We start from the raw sequence: 15,625 nt of genomic DNA on the forward strand, positions 1-15,625 counted from the left end.
GAGAAAATAGTGCGCTGCCTGCGTGTCGTCTGCTAGAGGGTCATCTGACAGCGTCGCCATACGGCGGACGCGCGCTCTACGGCGGGCAGAAAAACCCCTGAAGCTTCAGGCATGTTCTTCAGGAGGCATTGATCTATGCAATGCCTCCTGAAGAACATGCCTGAAGCGTCAGGGGTCTTGAAGCGAAAAGCTTCACTGCGCTAGTCAACACCGCGCTTCGCGCGAGCCGGCGTATGTGTATGTCGGAGCACGAGTGACGTCACGCACGGCGCAGGTGGCCGCCGCCGACTCTCTCTCTCTCGCTCCCTAGTGACTACTACGCATGCACCACTAGTAGCAATGAGCCGCAGGTGCTCCCCCGCTCTCTTCTTTCCCTCCCTCCTTTATCCCTTCCTTTACGGCGCGGTTTGGGTGTCCATCGAGATATGTGAGGGTTACTGTTCCATTTCCTTTCCTCAAAAACCAAACAAAACAAGTGAGCCGACGGCGTTCATAGAGTTCTTTGGCGTTGACAACTTTGCAAGGGACGTTCATTTTCACTGAAGGAAAGGCGCAAACCAGCTCCGTGGCTCAGTGGAGACCTCAATCTCGTTTCCATATATGTGGCTTGGTGTTCAACTGTAAAAGCCTGCTTTGATTGTGTTCCGCACACTGGATAGGCAGCGCGCCCTCCCTACCACCCTGGGAGGTGGCATGCAGCGCTAATGCATTCTGGCCACATCTCGCTCTCTCACCACCGCCACATGTACCAAAACACGAATGAGGCGTCCACATGTCCAGGGAGCCAGTTATGCGCCTTTCCTTTCCCCAAAGCCATCGCCGTCTAGAACATTGTCAACGCCAACGCCAATGAACACAGTGAACGCCGAGATCTTTCGCTTTGTATATCCTGGATTAGCTGAGCTAATCTACATTAATTTTTTCTGCCCGCCGAAGAGAGCGCGTCCGCCGTATGGCGGCGCTGTCAGATGACAGCAGAAAAATGGGTTTCAAGTTTAGTAAGGAAAACTCTGCAGTCATGATATTTAATGATGAAGTCGGCGAGCACAGAATACAAGAGAACGGACGGATGGATACAGCTGAACCCTTTAAATCGGGCGGTGGCTCAAGCCATCTAGCCATGACTTAAGAAATTTTACTCTTGTCTTGATTTTAGCCAGGTACCAATCAGATAACCTTCACTTGGTTACTTCTACCCGCTTAAAATCTACTTTCCCTTGGCTGTCCTTAAACCCCAATGTCTTGGATAAATCAGCCCCGCTGCTTTCCACTGTAGAGTGAAGCTCTTTACAGAAAAGTATCAAGTGTTCAGCTGTTTCCTCCTCCTCTCCGCACGCAACGCACAACGTGTCTATCTCGTGGTACCCGACTCTATGTCCGCAAAACTCCCGTCCTGGCCTCAAACAACAAAGAGCTTCCCCTACAATTAATTATCATAGATATTTTCTTTGGCAATTACCTTCTTAAATATCCTGTATGTTCCAAGTGCCGATTTCGTCAGCATCCCTGTTTTCCACAGAGCTCTCTCTGTTTCTTTAACCTTTCTCTTAACCGATAATTGCTGATTTGCCCCCTACTGCTGTCCAGATACTTGCTTGTCAATTTTCTAGTTTGCTTTCTCCATTTCGTGTCAACATTCCTTATATACAGGTATCTGAAAACTTTCCTAGCCCACTGCTTTTCCCCAATTTTTCTCAATCGCTCCTCAAATGCTATCTTACTGCTAGCTTCTCTGCTCTCGAAGGATGCCCACCCCATATCACCCTGTACCCCCCGATTTGGTGTATTGCCATGTGCTCCCAAAGCTAACCTCCCTACTCCCCGTTGTTTAATTTCTAGCCTTGCTTGAACAACTGGCCTCATACACAGGACCGCATTCCCGAAGGTCAGGCTAGGGACCATCACCCCTTTCCAGATCCCTCTTACCACCTCATACCTATTGTAATTCCACAGTGCCCTATTTTTCATGACAGCTGCATTCCTACTAGCTTTATTCATTACATATTTTTCATGCTCTGTCAGATACTCAGCACTGTTATTTATCCACACCCCAAGATACTTGTACTCATTCACTACTTTTAGCACGAACTCCTGTATTCTATGCTCGCCGCCCTCTTCATTAAATATCATGACTGCAGATTTTTCCTTACTATACTTGAAGCCTAATCTATCTCCCTCTGTACTGCATATGTCTAACAACTTCTGCAGGTCTTCCTTGTTGTCAGCCATTATCACTACATCGTCCGCGTATATTAGTCCCGGTAATGTCTGTTTAATACATTCCCCTTCCTTGACAAAAGGTAGGTTGAAGCATAGTCCACTCCCCTCTAGCTTGGTCTCCAACCCTTGCAGGTACAACATGAACAACAAAGGGGACAGAGGACATCCTTGCCTAAGCCCCCGCTGTATCTCTACAGGCCGATACATTTTTTTCCTCGTTACCCTGTTACCTCTATATATAACTTTTAAAAGATTAATTACTCCATTTTCCACATCCAATGTGCCCAGTATGTCCCACAAATGCTCCTGAGTAACCTTGTCATAGGCTCCCCTAATATCCAGAAATGCTAGCCATAAGGGCCTATGTTCCTTTTCCGCAATTTCTATACACTGTGTCAATGAAAATAGATTGTCCTACAACCTCCTTTGTTTCCGGAACCCATTCTGTAGTTCCCCTAACACCCCCTCTTTCTCCACCCAAGCCTGCAGTCTATCCTTTATAATCTGCATCACCACCCTGTACACCATAGATGTCACTGTTATGGGACGATAGTTACTTACGTCTGCTTTGTCCCCCTTTCCCTTATATATCATGTTCATTCTACTTAATCGCCATTCATCGGGGACTTTCCCATCCACTATCATTTTGTTCACTACCTGTATTAATGTTTGCTCGGATTTTGGTCCTAACTTCTTTATCAACATAATCGGGATACCATCTGGTCCTGCTGATGTGCCACTAGGAACCTTCTTCTCTGCCCTTTCCCACTCTCCTTGCTCAAGTGAAGCTATTGCTGTAATCGGTCTATCCTCCGATAAATTATGCACCATGTGCTTTGCTGTAAATTTTTCCGTCATCCTTGCTCCTATGTGTTTTAATGCTTCATCCCCTTCTAGTCGAATACCCTCATCTGTAACAATAAACCTTTGTTCTAGCCTAGTCTTATTACTCATTGCATTTAGATGTTTCCAGAATTTTTGGGCTGCTTTTCTATCCTTTTTATTTACTTTTGACATCCATTCGGCACCCTTTCTTCTAATTTTCTCATTAATCAAATAGGATGCGTCCCTTCTACACTTTATGAAGGTATCCCATTTTCTGTCTACTTTGGGTTTTGGTTCCCCCCTCTTCTTGGAATATCTGTGTTCCCTGGACGCTTCCTGGCGCTTCTCTATTGCCCTCTTGACCTCCTCATCCCACCAACTCTTGGGTTTGCATCTTTTCCCTTTTAGCTTTACTCGCACCTTAGCTAGCTCTAGCTCCAGTAATTGAGTTAATTTGGTATAAGTCCATTCTGTTTCACTATCCTCAAAAATTACTTTCTCGATTTGTTTGGCTGCTGCTTCCAATTGCTTTTCTGAGTAAAAATTCCCCCCCTGATTGTTCATCTCGCTTCAGTCCTACATTGTTTTTTCTTCTGAAGCTCAACTTGATACGCTTGTGGTCACTACCTAGACTTCTGGAACCATCTTCATCTATGTTCATTACCCCTAATCTATTATACATCCTCTGTGACATTAGTGCATAATCTATCATCGAGTGCAGACTCCCTGCCTCCCATATTATGAGCCCTTCACACTTCTCGGTGCTGTTGCATACAACTAAATCATGCCTGTCACACATGTCCTGCAGCATGCTTCCTGTCGAATCCGTGTACCCATCCAGGACTTCTATGTGTGCATTCATGTCGCCTAATATAATTATCTCGCCCTGTCTTCCTAGCTGATCAATGTCGCTTGCAATACATTCTAACATTTTCCTGTTTTCCTCTTTGGCATTAGCCCCTGTCCACAGGTATACAAAGCCAAGGAGTGTTTGCTTGCCTGCCACTGTTCCTTTTAGCCATAAATGTTCCTTGCATCCCAGTCTAACCCTTTGAAAATTCATACTTTTATGAATGAATGCCCCAATTCCACCTCCCTTTCTGCTGCCCTCTGTTCTATTGCAATATTCCCATTCGTAGCCTGGGTTACAGGGTGGTCGCTCCATGTCTCTAAGATGTGTTTCCACTAAACCATATACCATTAATTCCTCCTGCCTTAACTGTTCTTCTACTTCCTCCCATTTCAGTCTATTCCTGCCACCTTGCATGTTAATGAAACCTATATCTGAATTAACTTGGCCCTGGCGCTTGCGTCTCTTTCTTCCCCAATGGTTCCATTGTCCCTTTGATCTTAATTCTTCCTTCTCTACACTGGTTCCTTCAGAGCTCTGGGTCCCCCCAAAAAAGCTGTTGCCTGGCGACCTATCCCACTACCCACCTTCTTGCCAGTGGCACCACCGTAGTGGATGCCATCCTGTGCTAAAGGGTGGGGCCTAACCTCGTACACTTCCCTGTTGACTTCCATCACCCCGTATCTTAGTCGTCGACTCAATAGCCTAATTACACGGTTAGCCTCAACGACCCTCCTTTCCGTTTTGCGAGCCTGCCTCTGGACCTCTGGGATTGTGCATATGGTCACATGCACACTCTCAGAGGCCTCTCTAAGCCTACGCATCCCCACCTCCAACTGCGTCTCAAGATTCTGGCTCCTCCCCTGCAGCACATCATTGAGACCAGCATGGATAACGACAAGGTGTTCGCCATCCATGCTGCCCACCACCACCTCCCGGGCTTTGGCCATTGCATCCACCATGCACTTCCCCGACTGAGCCTTTACCTGCACCCGCCTGTCTGCCTTCACTGCCATCAGAACGCCTCCCTCAACCCTCGCTACGTTCGAGTCCCCGACCACCAGAACCCTCCTGCGCCCTAACCGTTCGCTTCCTAACTCCATCTGTTGGCCTCCGGATCGCTCTAGCTGACTCTCCTGCCGCTGTACGCTATTGTCGCGAGTCTCCATTCCCGCTTTAACCTCTTTCATCTCTTTCTCATTTTTCTCACTCAAAGCTCGCTGCGCTACAGCACTGTAGGAGCCTCGTCCCCCACCTGACACTTCTCCGAACTGGGGTGCCCAGCCGGCCGCGACCTGAGCGCTTCAACCTGTTTTTCTAGCTGGGTCCGCTTTTCCCGCTCTTTCATCTCACCCACAATTCGCTTCAACAGGGTGGCATTATCCTCCTCCTTTTTAATCAAATCGGCGACCTGAGCTTCCAGCTTAATCCGTGCCTCTCGTTCTACATTCAGGTCCGCACTTGACGGGTCATCTTTGAGGGTCATCTTTTAGCGTCGCCTAGCGGCCAGTCTGCGCAATGTCGAGGCGATTGAACTGTTGGCGCGTTCGCTTTAGCCGTGCTTTAGCAGTTGGCGCCACCAGAAAATTAGTTGTACTAGAAAGGAGGTTGTACTCCTTCACCTATGCTTCGCGCAACATACATTTTCCCCTCATTGTCTGCATGGCGCTATGGTTAGACGGTTCATGATATATGACCGTTCATTTTCTGAACTCGGGGCACGTGCTTTCGTGTTCCTATACTTTTAAATAATCTAAAAACGTTGCTTATAACAGCGTATTTACAGCAGAACTTCTACCAAAGCGTTATCCAGTTTAAATTTAATGGCGTGTGCAAGCTAGCTACAACACCTTTATTCTATAATGACATAATTAGTTCGTCTGGCGATTCCTCGTGTCTTTCAAACTTTGAGAGAAATTTCTAATGCGCATAAAGGTAAGCTAAGTTTATCAGACAGTTAAGACGTGCAACTGTCAGCAATTTTAAAAAATACGCAATTTGAGTTAGCAGAGCGCATCTGCCGTGCAGTGCATCTGAATGAAGCTAAGACGTGCTAGCAAGCAGGCTGGTTAACTATAGCTAATACTGAATAGTTAACTTTTTATTTATTGCTAGGCTCCTCATTTATTGAGAGGCTTGTAGCCCAGCGTTAAGTACTATCCATGTCAGTTTTTAGAATTCTGAGAATACCATTCTCGTCGCCGCTGCAGTGCAAGGAATTTTTTGGGGCCGCACACGGGAGGAAGCGAAACCGCGGCATGCAGCACTCAGAAGCTAGGCACGCCTACGCGCTCGCGTCACATAGTGCTGCGACTGTCACGTGCTCCTTTTGCGGCGTTCGACTGAGAGCAGCGAGCGGGCACAGAGCACGTGACAGGCGCTCTGATCTGCAACGCACGCTCGTAGGCTTGGCTAGCGTTCTTTCCGGTCGCGAATGGTTTGCGTGTAGCGGCGACGAGGATGGAATTCTCGAACATCTAAAAATTGATATTGATATTACTCACAGTGAGCTACAAGCCTCTCAATAAATAAGCCTAACAGTAATAGTTAAAAGTTAACTATTCAATATTAGTTAACCAGCCTGGTAGTTCGAACGTTTTAGCACTATTCTGATGCACTACAATGCCCAGCCAAAAAGCAACTCTTCAAACTCAAAAAGCCTATTTTTAAAAATTGCTGTCTTAGGCAAAACACTCCATATAGATTCAAATCTTACCAAGACAGAAAAGCTTTCTCGACCCATCGTGTTGGCTCTGTACTAGCTTTGGCGTTCAGCTGCTTATCCCAAGGTCGCGGGTTCGATCCTGGCCGTGGCAGCCATATTTGAGTGGAGGAGAAATAGAAAAACACCCGTGCGCTGTGATATGTCAGTGCACTTAATGAACCCCAGGAAGTCTAAAAAAAATCCAAAACCCCCTACTGCGGCATGTGGGATGCTAAACCTGACAATTCAGAAACACTTTCACATTCTCAGCACTATGTTGTGGATAGTTCAGTCATATAAGTTTGAATGTCTTATCTCGTTGATGCCTCCAGTGGCCAGGGCTGCACAATACATGTTACGTGTGCCATTAGCCACCAAGGATGCACACAATTGCAAGACTGACTAGAAGTGTGTGTACGTGAAAGATGCATGGCTTTCATATAATTGCCTACATATTGTTCAACATCTACAACAGCAAATTTGGTTTTAAAATTTGATTGTAGCATCATGGGAATGAAGATTCAATGCCTGTGCTATGTGCATCTTCCTGAAAATTTGCAGGTGTGTGCTTTAGTTTAGTTTGTTAACATGTTCCCACATGTTTTAACTTGCTGCTACATGTTCATCAAATAATGGTATGGTATGCGGAGCTTAATGTCCAACAGTGACACATGGGGTATAAGGAACGCGATTTGGAGGGCTTCGATTAATTTGAACCGCCTGGGTTTCTTTAATGTGCACTGACATCGCACAACACACAGGCATTTTTGTATTTCTCCTCCAACCGGGACAGAACCCGCAACCTTGGGCTCAGCACCAGAAAACCTCAAGCCATTCAAGCCATCGTGTCAGGTGTCCACTAATTAATCCTTCCAAACAAAGATGGTAATAAATGTACAAAAAAATTTTTTGGTTTGTAAAACTGATGTCTGCTGGCTTGAGCACATGGCACTCTGTAGATATGCTTTGCACCAAAATACTTGAAGGTTCTCAAGAAGGGATCACACGCAGCCTGCTAGCCACTGTGTCATCACGACAGCCTTGTTACAAATTCCTGAAGTGAAGTGCACAGCCTGGAATTTTTTGCCACATAGGCACTGATTCCAGCAGGGCTGTCTGCCTTCAGATTCATAAAAGAAATATAAAAGCATTTAGTGGAATCCTAGGTAGTTTTTTTGTTTTTGGATATCTGGATGAATAGGGTTTAATGTCCCAAAGCGACTTAGGCTATGAGGGGTGCCGTAGTAGAGGGCTCCAGATAATTTCGACCATCCGGGGTTCTTTAACGTGCACTGGCATCGCACAGTACACAGGCCTCCAGCATTCCACCTCCACCAAAATGCGACCACCGCGGCTGGGATCAAACCTATGTCTTTCGGGTCAGCAACCGAGCACTTTAACTACCGAGCCACCGCGGTGGCCTGTTAATGGATGTCCGTCCTACCAGGGCAATATAGCAGAAAAGTATATTATTGCAGCCAATGCAGTTGAGGTTCCCACCATGACAACCTACCTTCTATTTACAATTATGTGTACAGAGTTGGTGCTGACTGATGGTAGCAGTAGTAAATGCAAGTTGCTTTTTGTAGAGTGATAATGACAATCAAGCGTGCTGCACCACTGTGCCAGTGCCATCTGCTGTGATGCACTGCTTAAATGCGTGGTTTCTGCAGACGGCACAGTAATCCGGGTGCCGAAATAAATGGGCTAATTTCCTGCCAATGTAACATTTTAAAGGGACACTGAGGAGAAATTGAAGTTGGCTTGTATCCATAGAATAGCAGCTCCTGATCACAAAAATGCCACACTTACTGAAAACAAACCTCTTGTAAGGTAGAAAATAGCAAGAACCAAAATACAGGTATCGCCGCCACAGGCCAATCTCACAAGTACAAGCGTGATGACTTCCTTGGACAAGAGGCACCACCTTGGAGGAATTTTCCTTACTTCATGGAAGTCACGAATCTCTGAGGCTTGCAAAGGAAGGTTGCACACAGCACCGCTAGCCGTCAGAAATCACGGAGTCTGCATTTACGTCACGCCGTTCTGTGACGTCATAAGAGTTGCCGTGGCGTCATAAAAGTTTTCCGAGTTTGAATCAGAGGGGCGGGAAAAACTTTTTCAACTTCGAATCCAAATTTCTTTGAAATAAATGTATCTTTCGCGCCTGGACAAGCGGCAACAAAGCCATGAAATGCTGAACTATCAGATTTTGCTAACAAAAAAAAAAAAATTGATAGAGTTCTCCTCAGTGTCCCTTTAACCCCTTGCGGTTTTTAATGAAAGATGGGTGTTAGCTCATTTGTTACATTACGCTAAGTATTATACAAATTTTGGAGAAACTGGCACACCAACTTCAGTCAGTTCCACGAAGCTATTGGTTTAAACTGGTAATGCTTAAAAGGGTTCATAAAGTGTTAGCACTGCCTCTGGCTTAAATCAGTATTGGTGCATTGAGAGGTTTCATAGGAGGCTTCAATATAAAGCTTGAGTGCACTCATTGGGTGGGTTTTTTTTTTTTGCCATATGTTGCTGTTGTGTAAAGCTGCCATAAAGCTGTTGTTTCACAACAGCTTTATTCTTTCACTATTTTTTGGAATTTTCTTTGGTACATTTCTTTGTTTGTTCTTAGTTTTCGTGCACAAGAAATTAAAGGGTTCCAGACAGAAGGTGCTTCCTTGCACCTGACTGGGTCTGGGACACCATAAAAATTGTATGTGAAGGAAACAGCATTATACAATATCAGATGCATGATACAATTACTACTCTCACAGAGAGGACAAAAAAAAGACAAAACAAAGGATACACACAAAGCAGCAAACAAAAACAGAAAACAGAACTCGACACTGACAGTATTTGCATCTCACGTCGCGACACAGACAACTGTACACACGAGGAACAAAAAAAAATGTGAAACCATCAATACATGTGTTCAAAAATTTTCAAAGAGCACAGGACTATATATTTCCACACAGGGTAATCCGGTATTTCCAGGTAATTTCATCGCAAAAAATCACAAAAATTTTCAACAAATTATGTTGAGCAAAGAGTAATGCTTAATGGCACTAGTTGGTATTGACGCCACATAAGCAGTTGTCTCCCATATGATTAATATAAGGTCACCTGTCACTGTTTACTGGGCAGCCAAGTGAAAAAAGATGCTACATACTGTGATGGTACTTGCTGAATATATCTTCTGGAGCACACACTGCTGATGAAAAATGATTTGATGAAGACCATGTTGTGCTGAATGACACTTTTAAACACTTTAGGGGCTGAGTTACAGAACGATCAAATAGCAAACCTGTCACAAATGGATCCATTAGCTCCACACCTATTGGTCAATATGCACACCAGTCAGTGCCAATCAATAGGAGCGGGACTTTGTGATCATTTTGCAACTGTTTTCAGATTGCGGTCGTTCCGTAATTTGGCCCTAGCACACTAGGTGTCTGAAGAAAAGCAAAGCAAACAAATTGCTATCCTGTCTAATGTACTGTAATTACCAGGTTTCCAAAGTGTCAGCTGCTGTTCATTCATTGCTACCAGTGCACAATCTATCATTTTCAGCTTTGTTCCACAGTACAAGTGAAGAGGTACAAGCCAAAGTATGGAACTAGTTTGTACAAAAAAGATATCCTGGTGATGCATACCATTTACCTGGAATGTTCTGTGTTAGAGCTATGGTAATTTTTTGACTGACCTAAGCCCATATATCAGGTGTTTCACCTGGTTCACATGCATATTTAAAAATATATACGTTATGAGTTAGAAGAGCACTTTTTTTTAGCACAGCGTTGTCAGCATTGTAGCGCATCAGAATACAGCTGTGTTAAATAGTAGGCTGATTTACTAATACTAAATTGTTAACTATTAACTATTACTGTTAGCTATTAACTATTACTATTTTAACTATTACTATTAATAGTTCAAAATTATATATTAACTATTGGGCTACATTTCGATGAGTTACCTGCACTGGAGGGGTTGCTTTGCCTGCAAGCTTTTTGAAAGCGCATGCAATCTGACACAATGCAGGCAAAATTTGTTCCCAAACGCCAAGGGTAACTGCACTTTTGAAATTACGAAAACTGGTATGGTATCATGCATGGTGAGCTACACGCCCCTCAATAAATAAGGAGACTAACAGAAAGTGAATTATTCAATATTAGTTAACCAGCCTGCTAGTTAGCGGATCTTAGGTGTATTCTGATGCACTACATTGCTGACAATGCTATCCCAAAAAAAGCACACTTCTAACTCAAAAAGTCTATTTTTAAAAATTGCAGAACACCTTAGGTTCAACACCTGGTATATCGCTATCACCACCACCGAGTTTCTTTTGGGGGACAAGTCCACCTCACAATAAGATTCCTTTCAAAGTCTCTTCACCAGGAGCTTCTCTCTCATCACTGCTCCATGACAATGATTAAACCTGTTACGTTAAAGGAGTATAGACACCTAATTCTGGTGGCAGGTTTTCTTCTTTGCAGTGATGTGTGACATTACTATACATGGATCACTACATGGTATTCACCTATGGCCGCTAAATAACTGAATTTTTCTCTCATGCTTTTTCAGTTTCGGTTTGAACAGCTCTGTGACGCAAAGTTTCGTATAGGTCACGTGAGGCATGAAAAAACTGCACCATAATCGCTGCTTCTTCATTCGTTGTGATTCAGACTCTGGAGGCAGGCTGGCTTTACCATTGTAGTGAATTAAAGCGACGAAGCAGAAATTATATCGCAGTTATCATCATGCCTCATGTGACCTATACACAACTTGGACGTCACAGCAAGCGTTCCACTGTTGAAACTGAAACCGAACAGCATGAGAAAATTTAGATTATAAATTATTCAGTGGTCATAGGTGAATACCACAAGGTAATCCATGTATACTAATGTTTTACGCATCACTACAAAGAAAACGCGCTCCCAAAAATTAAGTGTCTACACTCCTTTAAACGTTTTGTACACAAAAAATTATCAAGCAGAAGACACCAAATAAGGTGCTGCATGAACTTAGAGTATTAGACCAAGAAAGAGGCCTGAAGCAAGGCTTGTATCAAAGGCACAGCACGTGAATGCGTAAAGCCATTTCCTTTCACAAAACATTTGTCTGTGGTTGGGTGAACTGCAGTTAGATGCTGGTAGTCCAGCTCCTACAGAAGGTTTCCTCCTGAGAGAAAGTGAAGTGATGCACTGTTCCCATAGTCTGCAGCATCCACAGATGAGTGAGGCTAACTTATATGGTTGAATCTGAACAGAGATGCCATCTTCCATTATCTTACGTGAGTGGTAATTATTGAATGTTGCATCAAGTGACACAATTCTATATGGACACTGTACAAGTGGTGTCAGAAGTAAACAGAATACAGTTCTGATACTTGGAAAAATACTTTGGTGCAAAAAAAAAAAAAAACACATCCGCAAAAGAGATGAGGAGACGACGGACAGGTGACAAGGTATTTTTCCAAGTTTCAAGATGCTAAGCCAACTAGCCCTACAACATGCTTTATTTACTAAGCTACAGTTCTGATGTCAAAGCTCCAGCCAAGCAGCATTATAAAGTTTAGCGAGCATGCTGTGCTCGTGTTTGTGGATTTCAGCACCATGGTAGAGCACCCTTATTCTAAGCCTCCATTGTTCCACCATACAGCTCACATCAGTGAACTTGGATCATAAAGCTTTGTTTATTTTACTTTTTTACTCCTGATGTACAGTCTGCGTCACCCTTGTGTAAAGCACTCGAGCACTGCCCATCAGACAAAAAAAAAAAAATTATACAGTAGCCCATCGTCCGCGAGCAAAGTTCTCGTGCCCACGGCGCTTGCAGGTCTATATGGCTCAACTTCAATCCAATAGTTGTGTCTACAACCTAGAAGATGTGACAAGGTGTCGCTTTTTTTTGCAAAGAAGTCCCCTGCTTGAGCGCTCTACACAAGGGTGACAAAGACTGTACATCAGTCTGCAAGGAGCGTGCATCTTCAAACTGACCATAATACTATGCGATGTGATGTCACGGTTTACTAGCGACGTTTATTTGAAGAAACAACAACCAAACACGTCAAATGTCTTCAGCTGCAGAGGAATCATTTTCAAAATCTTCGACAATGATGTCAGCCACCCGATCAAGGAGTGGGCCATCAAGATTACGCTCAAGCACGTTCAGCAGGTAGGTTTCATCCAGTGCTTGGCTTGAAGCTAGTGCTCGTTCCAAATTACGCACGTTCGCCCGTAACCGCTTAATTTCATGCCACTGCTTCTTGGCAATGCCCAGTAATCTTTCTCTGCAACAAAGTGAAATAATTCAAAATTTTCAGACTATATGTACAGGCAGTTTTGCAGTAGGTAGTACTTGGCAGGCGTAACTTTTGACAGGTCACCAGCAAAAAGCTTAAACAATCATTAAAACTCAACACTAAAAACAGGTTACTCGCTGATGGACGAAACTTTCTCCCTCAGCGATGTAATGCAACTGCTCACCTCCCAAATGTGGGCAATGCAGCCATTTCATAGTTTTCCACATTTATTTTCTCTGCGGGGTTAACATCTGTTATACTTTCTTCACCACTGCTTTCAGCTTCCTCAAATGATGGTCTGGACCGCTTGCCTGCGAAGATAAAAAATACCGTGACCAGCAAAAAGATCGCGCAGACAGCGATTACAAAGCACAGCAGGAATCTCAAACGAGACCCCCTCTCAGTGTTAGCTGCAGCAGCATTTTTCATTCGCGCAATGGTAGCTAAAGACTCGCTGCTATCTTGTACCTAAAAATGGTCGTTCTAGTGTGGATCTACTACTTACGGCTCACGGAAGACAGCGTGACAGCCTTTGGCTCGTTTCCCTCGGGTGTCTTTAGCGGCAGCGGGAATACTGTGGGAATGGCGTTCCAAAGAAGCTGCTTTGGAGCACTGTCATCGCTTCCATTTTTAGGTGTCATAAATTGTGACGGCTTGAAGTGCTTTTCACACAGGACAGCTCCACGCCGGTGCAATGACCGCCGGTCGTAGCTGGACAAAGGGCCGCGGCCGCTGTTTATGCACCATTGCTTTGAGCTGCAACATAAGCAATCAAGCAATGTTCAGATGATTTCTATAAATCAGCGAAAATGTCAGTATAAGTAATTTCGTGACAACTGAACAAAACTCTAACAAGAAACACTGGTTTAGAGTATGCAGTTAGTCCATTAGACTGATTTCTAAATTTTTGTTCTCCTGGACGCTTACAGGGTTCGATCCCTAGGAAAGCTGAAGAACCGCAAGCTAGGATTTTTGTCCAGTGAATTCTTGCAGTTGACAGCCCAGCAATGAAGTGCAGACATGATGCAACACTCAACGAGACAAGACCTTCCGGCTATGGCTTCGCTTGGACACGTTTGTATGTACCACCGCGTTGAGACAGCTTCGTTTGGTTATGGTGTCTTCGGCTGAGCCGCACTGCCTCCGTGCTGGTGCTTAAGAAGTGACATCAAATACTACACGAGTGGCGTCCACTTGCACCTCAGCCGAACGTGCGAAACATTCGCCGAGTGACGTTGCTCTTTCTGCCCTCTGTTCACCGTGGCCTTCGAGACCCTTGGCTATCTCAGAGGCCATTCTTACGAGCTGACGACGCCAACGACTGCAGTCAGCAATTTTGTACAGTTAGCAACAACCTCTTCAATAACAGCGCGCAGGACCTGCGTTCATAGCGACGGTGGGCAATGCGTTATGCTTGCCTGTTTCCATGCATTCGCTTTAGAGCAGCTCGAGTAACTTCTGACAATATTTGCCGACGATTCTCAATTAATTCCAATCTCAGCTCCCCGCATTGCCACTGTATTGATATATCTTTTACCCTATGCTTACGTTGACAAAAAGTACGATATCATAAAGTGCAGGCATGCCAGTTGAACCGCATTTGCCGTTCACCGCAATAAAAATATTGGAAAACCTTTAATTTTTTGCATACGGTGAAGGCACAGAGCTCGCCGGCCGGTGGCTGCGTGATTGCAGCGCGAATAAATGCATTGCAGCTGTTACAATATTCAACATTTCTTTAAAATATGCCCACTTGTGAAGCTTCTGTTTTTTTCCTCGTCTTCGATGCTTCCTGTCGGCCACTGTGTAGTGAAATTGTCTGCGCCAACAGCGTCGTCTGCTAGCGCGCGCTCCACCGTCGGTCTCCACGGTGGCGCGCACTCGTACTCAGCTCGTGTCGTGCTCGTCCCAGCCCACGGAGCAAGACTATCTAGGAGGTGAAACTCCAGTCAGCGCGAGCGAGCCCAGGCGACCAGATAAGGTCACAATTGTATGCGCCGACCACTGATCTCCACTAGGTGGCTGGATGCCGCATTCCCGCTTTCTGAAGTGGGCGCAAGTGAAGCCACCGGAAGTCGGGCGGCATGTCCCGGAAGTGCGGGGTCTCAATGCAAAAAGTCGCGTCTTTCGCGCCTTCGTTCTCAGTTATTTGCGTTGTTTTCGTGTAATGTCTGCTGTTATATGAAGGGAACAAGCAACCTAAACGCGAGAAATGTGAGCATCGTTTGGGGAACCCTGTAATTTCAGAGAAACCGAAGTAAACGCATGCAGGTCTCACCATGGCGCGGCAAAGGGGTACGTGCATTAAACACTATTTTCTGACCTGGTTCTTGTCTTACGAGCGTAATTAGGGGAAGTAGTGGAGTGACAATGAGTTTAGGTCATCTTAAAAACAAATTTTCGTGTTGAAAAGAAAAGGCAATGGCGCGGAAACCCTGAAACTCGAACTGCCGCTGTTTCAGTTTCGGGTTGGTGGCGGACGATGTCTCTTCTCATCGACGGCAGGTGATGTTTATCGCTTCAGTGTGTAATTTACCTTCCAGACGTGCTTTTAATCTAACTCAATAGCACAGCCACGTTTCACCTACACAGCACGAGAGAAACGACTGACAAGACGAATGCTGCAGCTCATGTGACAAGCGCTGTTAGAAGTCAACTGCACCAAGCAATCACGGATAACAGCCCATTCAGGCATAATTTGCCACACCACGAAACAGTACTTGAT

At 44.8% G+C, this 15,625-nt stretch overlaps 1 protein-coding gene across 1 annotated transcript; it reads right to left on the bottom strand.

Moving 5' to 3' along the window:
- Positions 1 to 12,617: 12,617 nt before the first annotated feature.
- On the bottom strand, positions 12,618 to 14,168 carry LOC144115233 (uncharacterized). Its single transcript, XM_077649516.1, has 4 exons — positions 13,828 to 14,168; positions 13,406 to 13,656; positions 13,085 to 13,211; positions 12,618 to 12,888 (listed from the first exon to the last, which is right to left on the bottom strand). Exons 1-4 carry the CDS (start codon positions 13,920 to 13,922, stop codon positions 12,666 to 12,668), a joined length of 696 nt encoding a protein of 231 aa, XP_077505642.1. The 5' UTR covers positions 13,923 to 14,168; the 3' UTR covers positions 12,618 to 12,665.
- Positions 14,169 to 15,625: the final 1,457 nt, after the last annotated feature.

Source organism: Amblyomma americanum, chromosome 1 (genome assembly GCF_052857255.1).
Source record: "Amblyomma americanum isolate KBUSLIRL-KWMA chromosome 1, ASM5285725v1, whole genome shotgun sequence".
Lineage (NCBI taxonomy): Eukaryota > Metazoa > Arthropoda > Arachnida > Ixodida > Ixodidae > Amblyomma > Amblyomma americanum.

What these genes read in the sequence shown, in the direction of transcription:
- LOC144115233 (XM_077649516.1), bottom strand. Translation starts at nt 13,922, where the DNA reads ATGTCTGCACTTCATTGCTGGGCTGTCAACTGCAAGAATTCACTGGAC. An exon ending in TTTCCTAGGGATCGAACCCT is followed by an intron (nt 13,657 to 13,827) that starts GTAAGCGTCCAG and finishes CTTATGTTGCAG; the next exon opens with CTCAAAGCAATGGTGCATAA. An exon ending in GCATTGCCCACATTTGGGAG is followed by an intron (nt 12,889 to 13,084) that starts GTGAGCAGTTGC and finishes ACTTTGTTGCAG; the next exon opens with AGAAAGATTACTGGGCATTG.